Source organism: Trachinotus anak, unplaced genomic scaffold (genome assembly GCF_046630095.1).
Source record: "Trachinotus anak isolate AG129_WGS33_773 ecotype Australia unplaced genomic scaffold, CSIRO_AGI_Tana_v1 ptg000002l, whole genome shotgun sequence".
Lineage (NCBI taxonomy): Eukaryota > Metazoa > Chordata > Actinopteri > Carangiformes > Carangidae > Trachinotus > Trachinotus anak.
In genome coordinates this window covers 19,211,812-19,230,237 of record NW_027273853.1, presented here as the reverse complement: position 1 = coordinate 19,230,237, position 18,426 = coordinate 19,211,812, and the positions used below count along the sequence as shown (strand labels likewise).

Below are 18,426 nucleotides of genomic sequence, written 5' to 3'. Positions count from 1 at the left end.
GATCACCAGTTGAAGTTCCCACAAGAGATCATCACTGACTGTTCTATTGGAGGAATGGAGGCTCCCTTTGAGAGAAAGAGTGAAAAGTATACAGAGCTGCCAGCAGTGCGCTCAAAGGAAGGGTGGATGGCGTCAGTCTTTTCCAGTGGAAGTTGGTTGCAGAGGCTACACTGGAACATCCACCCAGCAGTTCCTGAAGGCTCCTGGCTCCACAGGCCGAGGAAGGCTCTCAAAGACCTGGCAGAGGAGGGACCTTCTGGATCTGGCTCTGAGGAAAGGACAAGGCAAGAGGGAAGCATGGATCCTAGAACTGACTACAGGAGGCAGTATGGATGATCCGGGATTAAAAGAGCAAAACATCAGTGAAGGGCGATGACCCTGCAGCCACCACAATGGCACTGCTGGAGGTGTGTATCAGGCAGAAATGCCCAGCAAGTGTACCCCCCTGTGATCACATCTGGGCACCTGCAGCTTGTTAAGAGATGGACTTGACAATGTTGAACATATCCTTTAATCTTCCCAGTGAGCTCCATATCTATTTGATATTGTATCAGGGACTCAAATGTCAAAATGCAAATGTTGAGAAGCTGGAGGGCTAGACTAAAATACTCCTGTAATAAACATGTTTTCACCATGTTAATCACTTTCTTGTTAAAGCAGTTGAGCCTTGAGAGGAGGTTAATATTCAAGTAGTCAAGTCCCTTTTAACAATGAAAAGTCACCATAATTTCTTACATTTTTTTTTTCTTCTACATAGCGTCACAAGGCGGGTTGCTGGCTGTTTTCACAGCCGTCCATGCACAAGAGTTGTCTGTTATTTGCTGTTTCCTGTACAGGGCTCTGTGACATAGCTGATAAAAATGTTCTATTAATAAACTTTTCAGGACTAGCTCTTATCATGCACACTCCTGTACTTTATTTTATTCCTTCTTTAGTGGAGAGAGAGGAGGTGTAGAAACATAACAGAGCAGATACAAATCGCAAGTGTCCTTTTATTCCTTTAGCAGTCTCTGAAGCTTTATCAGCTCTACCAGCCTGACCTCCGACTAAAATAAGTCAATTTCAACAGAATTAGTAATCACAAATAATTTATCCGACAAAAATGTGAAACCCACTCTGCTTCCAGGATGTCAGATACAAGGATTTTTCTGTATTTGGTAAATGTGCTGCACTTATATAGCAATTTACTTTACAATACATGCCACATTCACCCAGTCACACACACACACACATACATCACACCCATAAACTGATGAAATAGCCATCATGGGAATCAAAACACTGACCTTCTGATTAATGGATGACCCGCTGAGCACATTTCACTGTTATTTGAATACGTTTCAGGTTTGGATTGGTGATCAGACAAATACACAGTTTGAAAACTTTGCCTTGGGGTCTTGGAACATGCGATGAACGATTTACCATTTAAAAATTTACCTATAAATTAAAGTAATTTATAGATTAATCAGTGATTTAAAAAACACAAATTGTATCTCAATCATTTTCTTAAAGATTCACAGATGTGTTTATGCTGCCCAGAGGTTTTTCTTAGTGAAAATGGAAAATGGTCCCTGGACATAACAGGACGATCCCTAAGACACCCATGTGTCCTCCCAGAAGTCCCCTCTCAGAATTTCCTTGCTACGCCCCTGCTCATGTGAAATTACTGACATGGCTTGTTTGTAGCAGTAAAACTCAGCCAGAAACATCAGGGAAGTTTATTGAAAACATTTGCCTTGGCAGCTCAGCTTTTTGTGGCGTTAGTAAAAGGACCCCACCGCGGATACATTCCTTCACCCTGCGTGGCCAAGTTATGGCAAGAATGTGGGATGACTCTTTTTCATTTCTGCATGACCGGGAAGCCCTTTCCTCATAGTCCCCCCCAATTTCAGGCAGGCTGTGACGATTCGGCCGAAGCTGTGACACATCGGTGGGACATACTGGAGCAGAGCTGGTGAACAGATGATGAGAGGAGTGGCAGACCTCGCTTAACTTCCCCGAATGACGCGCCCGGCGGCCGCTCCTCCCCGTTAGAAAGTTTCCCCCTCTCACTTTTAGTTCTTCCGATTTTGACAGAGCGCGTTAGGAGTGAGAAATAGTCGCAGTTAAAGGTCTGAATCAAGTTTGGACATGACACAACTCAGCGGGTAGGGAAAAAAAAAAAGGCACGAAAATCTCTCCTCCAAGCGAGCGGCATCATGAAGCCGCTGCTGCGCCTCAGCGTCTCTCTGTGGACTCCTCTGGTCTTCATCGCTCTCCTCAAGGTAAGAAAGCTTCCATTCATCTGCAGTTTGAGCAAAATTAAACAGAGTGCGATTGTATTTTTTTTTTTTTTTTTTTAATTTTCCATAAAAAACGACAACGGGGCGCTTTGTTTGGCTGGTGAAGGTCAGTTGTTATCACACTGTGTGGCTGTGACTGCACCTGTTGCGCAGGTAGCTGCTCGGCTGTGAACCAAAATCACAGAGTCCACACTGTGGGCCATAATAGTAACTTTACCTCTCTGTAATCTGTAGTTGGTTCAGCACTCAAACTTACATGGAAAAAAAAAAAAAAAAAATCCCAACAGTTTCAAAGCAATTTCATCCTGGTGGCAGATAGAATGTCATGATTTATTATAAGATGAACAGTGGTCTTTTGAGAGTTTTAATTGGATTTAAATTTATGTCAGCAAGTAATTAATTAATTAATTTAACAACAGTGGGCTATTTGTTGGAAGACATGGAGAGAATATATTAGGTCTAACAATGTTGGACTTATTTATGGAAATAAAAATGGTTCATTTTGAACATTTTCCAATTCTTGATTCCTTTGTGGTGATTAAGTCAGGCGCTCTAATGAGATGCTTTCTGCTTGAAATCTCTCCATTGGTTAATTAATTACTCAGGATTGCTCAGGTCAGTGTCCAGTGTGCGAAAATGCGTCCATCTGAGCAAAGCTTACATAACACAGCCTGAGGCATCCAGCGGCCACAGACCCACCTGTCCTTGTCCCACAGGTCTTTCTGGAGAGCCAGAGAGGTTGACAGAAGTTAAGAATGGCATGTGAGGATGTGTGTGGCCAACACAAAGGGGTCAGGAATGGAATGAGGTGCAGCTCAGTGACCCTGTCAGTCCTGCAGCCTCAAATCTTCACACCAGGGAATCACAACACACACACTGGCTTAGTTGGACCTAATAAACTGCTGAGTTTATTTATGTGCAAGTTCTTTTGTAATTTGTCTGGATAGATTAACTAGTGGCGTGAATACTGAGGAGACTGTCCTCACCAGTAAAGAAATGACCAAAACTCTCTCTGAAGCGAAGGCAGAAGTGACAGAAGTGGTGTGATAGTTTTGTGCGACATAGCCTTAAAATTAGGGCGTTTGGGTGATTATTTGTACATTTGGTATATGGAATGTGTGATTTGACACCACTCGTCACTGTTCATCATCACTGTGTAATTCTCAAATCAGCAGTCAGCAGTGGCTTCCTTTAAGGACAGCCACAATATTTGCCACACCTTAACCAGAACATAACTATAGAGGCATTTGTTTAGAAAACGCTCATATTTGAATTGAATTCCAAAAACAGGTGAAAAAATCAAGTTGTCATGGGCCTCTACTCCTGCACACAATGGCCTACCTCTGCACATTACCATTTTTGCAATGTATGTTTTTTTGTTCTGTCATTGGTAAAATGAAACTGCAAAATACACAAGCAATAGTTGTGGACTATGATCCCCTTATTTATTGAGCTGGAAAGTTCATTCTTCTCCTTTAAGACTGGGAGGTACAGTTGAAACCTCCAGAAAAGGCCAGTAAGAAGACCTAGGTCAAAAAAAAATGTTCTGCTTAGTTCTGTATTTTCATGAAATACACAGCGATTCTGTATCAGATGACAAGGCAACTGCATTTGTTTCAATAGGAAGTAAAGGTCCAATGGTCCATTAAATTAGTCAACCTCTATGAAGCATACACATGTTTACTAGAGTCAACACAGGCCACATATGCAAATGTGAGTCTGCCACAGTACAGTTAGTTATTATTACTGTAGAGAAAGGCAGATTCAAAGACTGATGATGCTCATATAACATACCTGGTTATAGCTGTGTAATTCAGTCGTACAGAAGATTTACTTTGTGTTGTACATGTTTCTTAAGGCAACAAAAGGAATCTAGTGTTATTTCCCTTTAAATGTTATTTTATTGTTGTTTAAATGATATTGAGCCGAGACTTGTGATCAGGGATGATTTCTCCCAAAGTTAGACAGGACAGCCAGACGCCAGACAGTCAGGACTTTATTGCTCAAAATCTGCTATACTTCAAACATGTTGTCTTTTGATGAAATTAGAGATCAGAGGCCTGGTTGTCTCATTGCAGCTGTTGGACACCTGGAATCAGCCCTTGAGGATATTATTATTAGTTTGAGCTATCTGTTTTAATGTCATTTATGTCAAAGAATTGTTTACCACAAACAGTTTCATCGTTGTAGTCAAATCTTTTTTCTTTAACGTCATGGGGAAAAAAAAACACATTTTAAATGAGGAAAATAAAATGGAAAACTGCATTCATACACACCTTTGAAGCAGTTTATTCATGCAACATATTTTCAAGCTAGTGAGAGGCATTTTGAGGTAGGATCTTTTTTGTGGTAAGGTCTTGATGTGGATAAGATATCCAAAATCTCCCGCAGGTTTTACATTTGGGTGACTGTGAAGGCCATAAATTCACATAATTTTCATCTAACCATTCAGTGACCCCTCATGTCCTATGAATGGGGGCACTGCCATCCTGTTTCTCCGCTCATTTACAGGTTTTTCTTTTAATTTGTCGCTCCTCTGTACACACCTATGTCTGAGCGCCTTTCACACATTGACGGGAAGTTAACAGGCAACATGAGCAACACTTGCGGTACACCTTTGAGCCACACTTAAGTCATGTAAACAAGTCGGAGAGGATGGATGGACTTGCGTCACCATATGAATAATTCTCGGTAGTCTTCAGGAAGCATCAGATGTTGAATTTAGTTTCTGCCAGTGAGATGACAAAAATGTAAATTTGAAATCATAGCTTGGCTGAAAGCATAAAGGAAGTTTCAGTAGAAAAAGGGGAAATACTACATTTCCCTGAAATGAAGATTTTGCATATTGACATTTTCCAGGCTCTGACAGGCTGATTGAACAATAGAGAGTGCTGAGATGGATAACACTTAAAGACCTTACACACCCACACTGATGTTCTCGCTTGGTCAGGATGAGTACTCTCTGCTCAGGTTGTAATTGGGTGGAGCTGTGATGGACTAACAGGGAGGTCATTTAACCCCATAAACCATCAGGATCTCTGAAGAGGTCTAGTTTGGCAAAATAGCTGAACACTTTGGATCTTTGGATCTGAAGTGGTCTGCAGCACATCCGGGAACCACACAATTATATATGTTGTATTTGATCGATTCACAGGTTCATTTGATTTGTCAGGAGTCTGTCTGATTACATGTGAAATATTTTTCCATATTCTGTTCTGAATCATTCTACATTTGTTTCTGTGACAAACCTAATCTCCCAGTGGGGACCATTAAAGTTTAATATATGTTTTTAAATTTATATATAACACTAGATTAAACACACGTCTATTCAGTAGTTGATGCTCTGTATATCTTTTTCTTGTCTGAAGGAGCTTTTTATGCCATTTGTTTGGCCATCATGCAGATCAGTTTGAAATGGGATTTAAAATGGGTTTTAAAAAAAAGAGTGTGGCTTGTCAAGAGTCAGGAGAAGGGCGTGCAAAGTTTAACACTCACCCATTAATGACCCAGGAAAAGTACAACACTTTGCATGAGTTTATCATGGTACGGAGCCTCTCTCTGTTTCCATTCATTTTGTCTTTCTCTGTCTGTGGCCTCCTCACAGCTTGCAGAAATGAGAACATGATGATGCGGCTATCAGTGGGACACATCTTGGAACAAGGAAATGTTAGGTTTTCTAACATTTAAAAAGAACTGCCTGTCTGTGGCTATGGACTCTGTGTGATGAACGCTGTCTAGCTAGCTGCCGTTCTACTGTCTTACCCTGCTGTGAAATGTGGATGACGTTTGATGACTTGATGATGTCAGACACTCATCTGAAGACAAGTGTTTCTCTTCCACTGTGTTTTCTTCTCACTGTAGCTGAATTAGAAAGCACAAGCCTCCTTGTCTTGCATCACATTGTTGGTCTAAAAAGCAGAAGTCACAAACCAAGTCCCTCTTTGTGAAATACTGCACTTTCCACCCACTCGCGCCCTCCACTCAGCCATATCAAGACAGTCCAGTTTCAAATTAACATCCCCCCAAACACGCTGCCTTCGACCCAGGCTGGCTGGAAGTTCAGCATGTACAAAATGAATTACAAAGAGTCACAGTTCCCTAGTCCATGTAAATGAGACATAGGCTCCTCTCTCAGCCTCAAAGGCCTTATTGTCAGCAGATAGCTATCATTTTATCAGTGTCCTCTGAGCGAATCATGGCTAGGCAAGGCTTAGGAGGGGATGAAAATGATTAGTTTTCTCTTGTTTTACTTGTCTCTCTGTTACTTGGTCATACTGCCTTTCCAAATTGAGTGTTAGGGTGCTTTTGAGGAGGATTTTAAATGCTTCATTGGTACAGAATGACCATAATGGTTTGATAGGGTTGTTACTCAGTGCCAGTGACAGCCAGGTGCTGAAATGTCTGGTTTTAAAAAAGATCACTTGACCAGATGTACCATACCAGACGCAACACACAATGTTGGCCAGTCACCACTTTAATTAAATGGACTGCGATGAATTTCTAATAAATTCTAAATAATGAAATTCTGCTAATGTGGCTGTAGACTCTAAATCTTGTTGGCTGGATCTTTCAAAATGATTTGGGGAGAACAGCTTCTATTCCATTATCAGGGGGTGTTTACAGGCAGTGTAGACACCTTTTTTTCAAAAAAATCACCGAGCAACAAATCTAGTGACTTTTTGGACAAACATTAGCTACTTTATGTAGGAGTTGCCACTATTGCCCTGCAAATGGCTTGGAAGTGACTCCTGTTTAACATGTAGTCTTAATGGGCCCGTTTCAGTCACTACTTCATACTTGTTCCGTTGTCTGACAACAGGAACAGAAAAACATGTAAATGAGGACAGCTTTATTGGGTATTACAGTGTATTAAACTACTGTATATGTGAACACAGGGAGGAGTAGAGAAGCAAACAGATAAAGGGCTGCAACCAGCCCACACTAGGCAGAATGCAAATACAATGCCATGGTGTCTTGAATATGCTAATTGGCATATTACTTTCCATGGAAAGTAGTAGCAGTTTTCAACTACATTTCACACATTGACCATACACAGTCCAGTTATATACAATGTTTTGACCTAGTCTTGTTTATAACACTGGCCTCCTTGCATTTAAAAAAAAAAATGGGAGGACAGTGTTTTAAGTACCAGCCATCACACCCTTCCATAACAAACCATGAAAGGAAAAATCACAGGGATGTTTTACATGGTATTGAAACCTCATTTGTTTCTTGAGTACAGCTAATATTGGCTTTAATTAGCAATCACTTGATGAAGATGCAGCATATCCTTGGTTGTTGATCGTGCTTAATAGAACTACTTGCCGCTGCAGTGTATATGTTGGCACATGAGAGACAGAGGTGGTGTACTGTAGCTGTGGAGAGAGTCAAACATAACTTTTGAAACTTAAAGATTGTTAAAAAGCCTAAAATATTAAGAAGAAACATCCATGGACATGTAATTTTTCTAAACCCTTCATGTTGGTCAGGATCACATGGGGAAGCAGCCTATCCCAGTATACACTGTTCTTCAGAACAGATAAAGGATATATAATCATAGTTTTTTGGTAATTCATAGGCAGCAGTAACACCCCTAAACTGCAAAGAGGCAAGTTACTAAAGATACAAAACCTACACTTCATTTTCTCAGTTCATCCTTCTCAGATGACGAGCACACATTACACCCCACGCTCCACTTTAACACATTTTAAACATTTAACTGACTTCTATGATCAGTGTGATAACCGAGCCCTCTGTGTCCAGGGCCTGTGGGTGTGGATATGTACGCATTCATGCACATCTTCCTCCTTCTGCATGGCCAGCAGCATTAGGAGGAAGCTCTAATGGCAAGTAAATTGTACTCTGATGGGTATCTGCAGCCAGCAGCTCAGTACTCTGAACAGTGTAGCACAGTGCTGGGGACAGTAAATACTACGTCACTCATTTCCATAGCCTCTGATGTGGCCGATGATAGCAGCAGCAGCACTGTGGTGTGGGAGGCTGATACCTGGAGACAAATACACTCATAGCTAAAGCTGTCTTGTGCAGGGAGTTTTCAGCGGGCAGTGGATATTTTTAGACATGGCTTTCGGCATTGTTGTATGATTCATGTTCCTATAGCATTTCACACGAGGATGTCCATATTGGATTACTCCCATGGAGTGTTGTGCCATTTGCATTCTCACCAAAATGCTACTAGACTCAAATGCTGTACTGTATGGAATGCAAATATCACGCAAATATCTAAAGGATATGGCATGTAGAAAAAGAGAATTCCACTTTGCTTAGCAAACTGTTTTTAGGTGTTCGTGGCTTCACGTTTTTTTCGCCCATTTCCCCTCCTCTCTTCTTCTTTCCCTTGCCCCCTGTTGCTGATTGCCTAGACAAGTGGTGTCACTAGTCACTTTTTATGTTTATTATTATATGATATATTATATTTATTTATATGTTTATTTCTCATTTACCAGGCCAGGGCTGTGTAGAAACACCAGATTTTTTTTCAGCACACGTACAGAAGGGACAGCTGGCGGAGCATGAGGAGATATGAGACTGAATTTGATAAAGTGTATTAGGTTACAATTACCTACTGTACCTTTAAGCGAGGCATACGCCTGATTCAGGCATATTGCAAGTGGTAAAAAATATCTTGGGTAATGATACAAAATAAACCCAAATGTTGCATGAGAAAATTACATATGGCACACAGCAGAGGAAGGAACAGCACAACCTGTGAGATGCTTTGAGTTGACCTACAGCATTTTAAGTGAGTCAAGAGTTGATTTTTTGAAGCCAGCGTTGTGAGGCTCTTGTCTTCCTTTATTTGACCTTAATTAACTGGACATATGAAGTACAGCATAGTGCTTAACTTTAAAGTCCTTAATGTTGTCTGGAATCTGTGGGTGGGCTCAGGAAGTGCCAGAAAGTTATGGTAGCACAGAAACAATGAGTGGGCCGTTCATGAGAAACTACAGAGACAATCAACTTCAAACAAAGAACAATCTGCCAATTTATTAGAGGCTGACAGAAGAAAGTGAGAATTGCAACTTTCACTAATTTCATCTCACATGATATGGATGATGTTTTGGTGTTTTTTCATATTCTTTTATAAAATATATAGTATACTCACACTATGATCTCAGTTTTAAACATAAAGAGAAATACAATATGATTGATGAAATAGTTCAAATATTCATATGCACAGAGATTTTTTCAATTATTCTGGCTAATTAGAATTGTAGTCAGGTTGTAGTTGGATGACCTATGCTGGAAATTGACACCAAACTCTATGAACCAGTAACAGCAATACAGCAATAAATGTATCCCCAAACTTGTGGGGTCCAGCATTTTGGTTGCTAATCCTCAAGACACACACACACACACACACACACACACACACACATACAATTGTACAATGTTTCGGTTTGAGTCAGGTAACACGATTTTGCATAATTTACAGCTGCGGAGAAATCCCTTTTCTCCACTCAGCAAGTCAACACGGGCATCACCAGCAACCACTCAACCTCATGCAACTTTGCGTAATTCAAGGAGCAGAAATAAAGTACTGTGCAATTTTTTTCCGCCTGTTTTTGTTTCAAGTTATCAGATTATGAGAATCTAAGGTTAAATAGGTTGATCCTTGAGCAAACAGCTTTTAAGGTGATTTTTTGATTGTTTTTGGGTCTGAGTGTTATTATGGAGGAAGGAACTGGGGCGTTATCAGGAGGTGAGCAGCAAAGGCAGACTGTTAGGAATGAGAGGGATTCAGAGAGTGGCAGGCAGGGTTGGCTTTAGGGTTGATGTAATGTTTATATAGTGGTCAGTACAGCCATTTCCTCCTCCTCCTGCAGACGGGCCCAGTCAAAGGGCACAGATACAGTACACAGGGCAAACAGGTCATTGACTGAGGCCCAGCCAAGTATGTTTCACATTGCATATTTAATATTGCTCTTCAAGTGTCTAATGGTTACAAGAAGTGACACTAGAGAACTTCTAAGAAATGTATATCTTCAGATTTTGAGCCTTGTGTAGTAGCAACCAGAAAGTATTTTTCCTCCTTTACTTTTAGTGACTTCAATAGGATAATAAGCCCCCACTACTTGTGAATTTACATAAACACAACATATTATAACATATTTAAAGTAAAAAGATGAAAGAATAAAAATCATAATGAGCCTTTGGATAAAAATGAAGGTTAAAAGTAGGGAGGGAGGATGTATAGATGTGTTTAGCAGAGGATTCATAAGAAAAATTATGTCCATTATTTGAACTTCAGTGTTTCTAGGGCAGTATTTCCCAAATGAGACGTTGGAACTTGGGTTATTATGGCTCTCTGAGCCGGTGCCAAGTCATAATGGCTTGAGACGTTGTTTTGTTTATTTAGTCAGGAGAAAATAAGTGACTCTTAGGAAGAGGGCCAAGGAAAATGAAACATTCGGGAGTCACGGCTCAGAGAAGTCGCATCCCCAGAGGTCAGTTTAACATGAATGTTTGGATGAAAACATGAGATTGTCAGATGCTGCTTTCTCATACTGGAATGTGACCTTTAAAATATTCTTGTGGAGCTGGAGGGGGTTTAATTGATTATGATTCGGTTCAAACACAGACAGCAGTTGGTTTTGCTGTGTCCGCTAAGTTAGCACCGCTAACTTAAAATGTTTTTCACTACGATTTTAAATTAAGGTCGCTGCACACCATATACATCTGCAAACTACTAAACGTATCTGTTGTTGAGGCCTAAAGAGAACACAAAACCGTCTGCACCAACAAGGATTGAAACATTGACTCACAATGTTTTAAGGCCTGATAGGAGTCAGTAAGTTTCACTCTCTGTCAGCACCAAGATACTAATGTTAATTAACCAATAATAATACTGGTTTTGAACTAAAATCCAATTAACCTAGCCATGTTAAAAGAGAACAATACACACAAAGACTTATCTTTTTTCATGGCATCTCTACATGTGGCAAGAAAAGCACAAATGTAACAAATAACGTCACAGTAATCATGCAGCCAACTGAAGTCCTTTAGGTCCTGGGCTGTGCTATTTTGCATACAAACTTCTGATGACAAGTCAGCCCTTAAGGGAACGCTACCTTAAGGTTCTCTCATGGTTCCACAAAAATGACTTTTAACAAACGTTCCAGAAACGTTCATTACCTATACTTAATATGTGAATGGATACAATGAGAGGGTGCGTTTTGTTTAACAGTATGAGTTTCTGGACCTCTATGGCACTGAGGAATACCATAAGCTCACCATATATCTGGCTTTTTGTTGCAGAGCTAATACTTGTTATTATGATCAGTATATTGTTTGATTTATTTTTTTGACAGTGAGTAAAATGGATTGCAACAGTGGATTTGGGTGATTAGATTCTGTTCGCTTCAATATCTTCATTCACATTAGCGTTATGATGATGCAGGCATTTCTTAGCAACTTGTTTAGACTACTTGTTTACAGCAAAATGAGGAAAATGCCACAAATGCTGTACATGTGAAAATTAAGACTTTAAACACTGGAGTTGATTCCTTTTAATTCCTGTCCTGAATATATTCTACATACATATTCAGCTTTCAGCAATCTTAACTCTAACCGTTAATAAGAAAAAAAAGAAATAGGGGGAGTACTTTTTCATCACTATCATGGTGGGAAAATAAAACGTTTGAATAAGTTACAGAAAACACCCATTTCCACTCTGTCTGACAGGCCGTTAGTGTGAAGCTTAGCCACGCCAACACATTACATGAACAGCAGAAGTGTGGTCATCCAGATGAACACTTCCTCATGAGTACTGCTGTTAATGTACAAAATCCACCCAAAGTGACAGAATGTTTTTTCAACCTACCTGGTTAATGTTTGAAGTTTCCTTGAGACTTTCAAGAACTTCAAGACATTCATCAAATACAATTTTCATTAAAAGATAAAACACACATAGAAATAATAGTTTATACGGAGACTCTCCATCAGGTCCTCAAAGATTAATGAACCTTTGAACTCCTTGTGCGCCACTCTATGTGTGGCACCCTTGTACTTAAGACAGAAGAATAGAGTCTCAGAGGTCTAGGAGGAAGGGCAGGGTCAATGCTGTGAATAGAAAAGAAAAAATTAGGGAGAGGACACCGGTCTCCAGGGATGGTTGGGTAGAAGGGACGGCATTAAATACAGAATAGACCTTTTATTTCTCAGCTTCCTGGTCTGATGACTTTTGAGTTGTTAGGTCTATTTTAACTATGATGCTGTTTTCCATATAAAACAATTTACGTTTGCTTTATTAGCATTACCATAATTAAGCACAGTATTTCCAAGGCATGTGGTGCAAGATTTACAATGCAAGTATGATTCTGTACATAAGAAAAAATGTTTGCACATTGCTACACTATAATGAATGAAGGTAAAGTCTATTCTGTCATTGTTGAGCGTTAATGATTGACCCTTCACAGATTGATCTGTGTTCTTTGTTGGGGAGAGATTGATGCAGGTTTGAGCAATGATGCCATGTATTTAATGTTTAGCTGTGTGTTAAACAGATTGAAAGGCAACATGTCAGTGAGTAACTCTGGGCTGTTTAATCTTTGGCTAATAAGTAATGTGGAATCAGACCTGTGTGTTTAGTCCTGATAGCAGGATGCAGGTGATAACCACAGCAGAAATGCAGAGTCTGAGTTACTGCATGTGGACGTGATGCATGTATGTTCACATGCACAAATGTGTGATATATAGTAACCTGTGTGAAATGTTCCAGTCTGGCTTCCGATCATTCCACAGTACTGAGACAGCTCTTCACAAAGTTTGTAATGACCTTTTATTGGCTGAAGATGCAGGTGATTTTTCCATTCTACCTCTTTTAGACGTCAGTGCTGCTTTCAACACAGTGGACCAACTGACACACAATCATCAGTTGCAGTGGGACTCCACGCCACAATCCTGAGCTTTTGTGTGTGAAAATGAAAAATACCTTTCTTCTTCTCGTAGCTATATGAATTACATGAATTTGTGGGTCTTAGAGAACTGGTGGGAGCTAATATTTTCCTATTAAAAATGTAAAGATTGGGATTATTTACAGGCTGATTCCTCCTATGTTTAGATGCCATATACTTAAATTTGACTGCTTTTGGACCAGCAAATAATAAAATTGTAAGGAACTAGGGCTAGATGTCAATATCTGTGCCTGTATGAAATGACAAAATAGATTAAACTGTTTAATACATTAGTGTTAAATAAATGCCTGAGGTTTGAAAGCTTTTCTGATTTAGATTGATAAATACTTGACCAGTATATAGATAAACAATCCTGCGACTCTAACCAGGTATGTGATAGCGACTTTAATTGTCACTTGTTTTAAGGTTTGATACCCAGCCCCAAAGGATCAGTATTTATCCATCAGATTTAATTCCTGGGTGTGCAGAAAGGCTTTGAAACAGTATTTAGAGCTTCGTATTATTTACACATAAAATAAGTGAATGGTAACAGAATAAATAAAATATGAAAAATCATAATTAAGTGGCAATGAACCTGGACTCTCAGTCTTTCAAATATCTTTCTTATAACAACTCCAGCTGTGATCAGTTAGATGCTTTGTTTTTTTGGCAGCCATAAAGAGAATGAGAGCAAGGATGCGGCTGCTGTAAGGTCTGTGTCAAGAGATGATGTGGAACTCAAAGTTTGTGGTTGATCCCCCATCCAGATGTGTCACATTTCTGTTTCACAGGAAGAACGCCAGTTACTGAGAGTTACTGATGGCTGGCATTTTAGAAACTCTTATATTATTTTGATTCAACAGGCTTGTTCTGTCAGTGGTTGCTAAATTCACTGATTCCCAGTGACGTTGGACAGGTGGTTGAGTTTCTGCTTGATGCTTTAAAGCTGTTCAAAACTCAATGCTGACCTCTGCTGGTGCAAAAATGATTTACTTGGCTTCTCTCTGTCCTCATCTCCACAGAACTCCAATGCAGAATGTGTTGGTAAGTATGTACTTACTGTCTCTTTATTTTTGTTTAGTCAGTTAAACTACATGCTGTTTTGTCTCAGAATTCAAATAAATGTCACACAATATAGTGCTTTTTTTGTGTTAAACAGTCTTGTTAATTGCATCATCTGTTAATACTGTATATCTGTTGTGTAAAAAGGAACAAAGCGATTGTCACTGAAATTCAGCCTTTAAAAATCTATGTGTGCTCATATCTTGTTCTTATCTTTCCTTCTCGTTCTTGTTCTTTATTCTTCTTGTTCTTCTGTTTCTCAGAAAGGAAGTGTTACAGGAATGAAACGGCAACATTAACAACAACGACAACAACAGTCAGCCTTGTATCTAGACCAAACTGCACCTTATCCATTGGGGGTAATATCTCAGGAAATGGTTCTCTAACTGGTCTGACTCCTGGAGCTGTCTACCAAATCTCAATTAATTGCTCTCAGTGCTGTGAAAAGGTCACATTGAGTAAGTCTCTTTACTTTGGTGAATTGCTTATATTCCAGAAATTAATCTGTCAGCAAACACTTGTCTTTCAGACAGCATAGTACCTACAGCTTTGCTACAGAATCAGCAGGTCTATTGTATTCGTAAATGTGAAGAAAGGGTGCTGGGTGGGATGATGATACCATGTTATGCTGATGATAAGTAATTACAACCTTATATGTGAATTCTCTCCCCCACCCACCTGTCTCTCCCATACAGAACCTGCAATCATCACAAATCTCACTGTCACAAACGTCACCACATCCTCTGTGTCTGTGAACTGGACTGAACCAGCAGGAAACACGTCCTTCTATAGAGTACAGTGGACAGGTGGACATGTCAATAAGAGTGTAAATGTGTCTGAAACATGGAGGACCATTAGTGATCTGACTGCTGGTGTCCAGTATAATATAAGTGTTACTGCAGTGGCAGATGATAACCATACTGACGGAGAGAGCACCACTGTTGTACAATACACAAGTAAGTGAGCATTAAAATGTGGTTGATACTGTCAGGAATGGTTGACACTGTGAGGAGCCCTTTAATATATAAATGTTACTGATGTGCTTTTTGTAACAAACAGGCACATTAATTGTCACATATTTTACTCACGTCGTCTCCGCTCCTCTTTACAGCCAGGTATCATTCAGCAGTGAGGCAAAGGTTTGGATTTCTGTTGGTCCAGTTTTGTTGTTGCTCAGTAGCTCTGGCTAAAGTTTCTGGGTAGGGACTAAAAGAATGAGGTCACCTGTTAAGGATGATCCTGAGTGTCGGCCTTCAGAAGTGTGGCAACATGAAAATGCTGATGATAAAAAAGAAGCTAAATGAGCTTCAGCTACATGGAATCAGCTTGATGACGTCGCTACATGTGTCTTGTTTTGACTGTTACTACAAATTTAATAGATTTTCAAAGTGGATGCTTGATAAAATGATTCTAAAAGCTGTTTATTTGCTCATATAACACATTTTCCCTGACAGAGCCTGAAGTGGTCTCGAACCTCAGTGCCACTAACATCACAACATCCTCAGTGTACGTGATGTGGGCCGAACCAAACGGAGAGCGCTCCTTTTATAGAGTACAGTGGAGTAATGAAACAACTAACTGCACGGTCGATGTCACTGAAACAAAAATAAATATCATTGGGCTGACTGCTGGAGTGAAGTACAGTTTTACTGTCATAGCAGTGGCTGGAGATAACCAAACACAAAGTGAAATGGCACAGATTTTTAAGTATACAAGTAAGATGATGAATATGAATTTTACTGATCATGGTGCCTCTACATTGTTTTGTGTTTCACTGCTTCTTTCGTAAAAATGTGAATGTTTGCAGTTTACCTTTCTTGGTGTGACCACTTTTCTTATTTTTTTATGTTCTTGCAGTAGTTGCTTCTAATTTCATCTCTTCCTCCATAAAAACAAATGATGTAACAATTTTTTATGAGCATCAGAAAACTAAAAACCACATTTAATATATAAATGTTACTGATGTGGTTTTGTAACCAACAGGCACATCACAATTAAGTGTCACATATTTTACTCACATCCTCTCCTCTCCGCTCCTCTTTAGAGCCCGGTATCATTGGGAACCCCAGTATTGTGTCACAGAACACCTCCTCCATTTCTCTGAGCTGGACCTCACCGTCTGTTGAGGTGTTCATGTACAGGTTGGAGTGGCACAATGGTGGAGAACTGATGACTAGATACACAAACGATGTCTTTGCTGTGCTGTCAGACCTGATCCCTGGTACTAAATACACAATCACAGTCAAAGCTGTTGCTGGAGACAATGAGACAGAAGGAGACCCTTACACATTCACCTCAGTCACAAGTAACAAAATATTACTTATTTTGAATTACAGCTTTTTGTTGTATGTAGCTTGTTTGTATGGGCAGCTGTGCTCTCCTGTTTTGTTCTTGCTACAATCAGGGTTTTTATTTATTTATTTTATTTATTGGCTCTTGATTTTCTTGTGCCTCCTCTCCCTCATCGTGTGTTTATCCTGCACTCACAGAGCCTGAACTAGTCAGAAATCTCACTGTCACAAACGTCACCACATCCTCTGTGTCTGTGAACTGGACTGAACCAGCAGGAAACACGTCCTTCTATAGAGTACAGTGGACAGGTGGACATGTCAATAAGAGTGTAAATGTGTCTGAAACATGGAGGACCATTAGTGATCTGACTGCTGGTGTCCAGTATAATATAAGTGTTACTGCAGTGGCAGATGATAACCATACTGACGGAGAGAGCACCACTGTTGTACAATACACAAGTAAGTGAGCATTAAAATGTGGTTGATACTGTCAGGAATGGTTGACACTGTGAGGAGCCCTTTAATATATAAATGTTACTGATGTGCTTTTTGTAACAAACAGGCACATTAATTGTCACATATTTTACTCACGTCGTCTCCGCTCCTCTTTACAGCCAGGTATCATTCAGCAGTGAGGCAAAGGTTTGGATTTCTGTTGGTCCAGTTTTGTTGTTGCTCAGTAGCTCTGGCTAAAGTTTCTGGGTAGGGACTAAAAGAATGAGGTCACCTGTTAAGGATGATCCTGAGTGTCGGCCTTCAGAAGTGTGGCAACATGAAAATGCTGATGATAAAAAAGAAGCTAAATGAGCTTCAGCTACATGGAATCAGCTTGATGACGTCGCTACATGTGTCTTGTTTTGACTGTTACTACAAATTTAATAGATTTTCAAAGTGGATGCTTGATAAAATGATTCTAAAAGCTGTTTATTTGCTCATATAACACATTTTCCCTGACAGAGCCTGAAGTGGTCTCGAACCTCAGTGCCACTAACATCACAACATCCTCAGTGTACGTGATGTGGGCCGAACCAAACGGAGAGCGCTCCTTTTATAGAGTACAGTGGAGTAATGAAACAACTAACTGCACGGTCGATGTCACTGAAACAAAAATAAATATCATTGGGCTGACTGCTGGAGTGAAGTACAGTTTTACTGTCATAGCAGTGGCTGGAGATAACCAAACACAAAGTGAAATGGCACAGATTTTTAAGTATACAAGTAAGATGATGAATATGAATTTTACTGATCATGGTGCCTCTACATTGTTTTGTGTTTCACTGCTTCTTTCGTAAAAATGTGAATGTTTGCAGTTTACCTTTCTTGGTGTGACCACTTTTCTTATTTTTTTATGTTCTTGCAGTAGTTGCTTCTAATTTCATCTCTTCCTCCATAAAAACAAATGATGTAACAATTTTTTATGAGCATCAGAAAACTAAAAACCACATTTAATATATAAATGTTACTGATGTGGTTTTGTAACCAACAGGCACATCACAATTAAGTGTCACATATTTTACTCACATCCTCTCCTCTCCGCTCCTCTTTAGAGCCCGGTATCATTGGGAACCCCAGTATTGTGTCACAGAACACCTCCTCCATTTCTCTGAGCTGGACCTCACCGTCTGTTGAGGTGTTCATGTACAGGTTGGAGTGGCACAATGGTGGAGAACTGATGACTAGATACACAAACGATGTCTTTGCTGTGCTGTCAGACCTGATCCCTGGTACTAAATACACAATCACAGTCAAAGCTGTTGCTGGAGACAATGAGACAGAAGGAGACCCTTACACATTCACCTCAGTCACAAGTAACAAAATATTACTTATTTTGAATTACAGCTTTTTGTTGTATGTAGCTTGTTTGTATGGGCAGCT

The 18,426-nt window shown here is 39.8% G+C and overlaps 1 protein-coding gene across 9 annotated transcripts in view; it reads left to right on the top strand.

The window, feature by feature from the left end:
- Positions 1–2,008: 2,008 nt before the first annotated feature.
- The window catches only part of ptprjb.2 (protein tyrosine phosphatase receptor type Jb, tandem duplicate 2), a 39,262-nt gene continuing 22,844 nt past the window's right edge, over positions 2,009–18,426 (top strand). For 6 of the 9 annotated variants that reach the window (XM_071503886.1, XM_071503895.1, XM_071503905.1 and 3 more), the window contains exon 1: positions 18,167–18,359. In XM_071503886.1, the coding sequence (XP_071359987.1) occupies positions 18,188–18,359 (172 nt within the window). In that variant the 5' untranslated portion in view covers positions 18,167–18,187. Of the gene's footprint in view, positions 2,265–14,220; positions 14,243–14,523; positions 14,719–14,955; positions 15,217–16,304; positions 16,566–16,749; positions 17,011–18,163; positions 18,360–18,426 lie in introns of those variants that run through there. The other 3 variants (XM_071503942.1, XM_071503932.1, XM_071503922.1) reach the window with 3 other exon arrangements.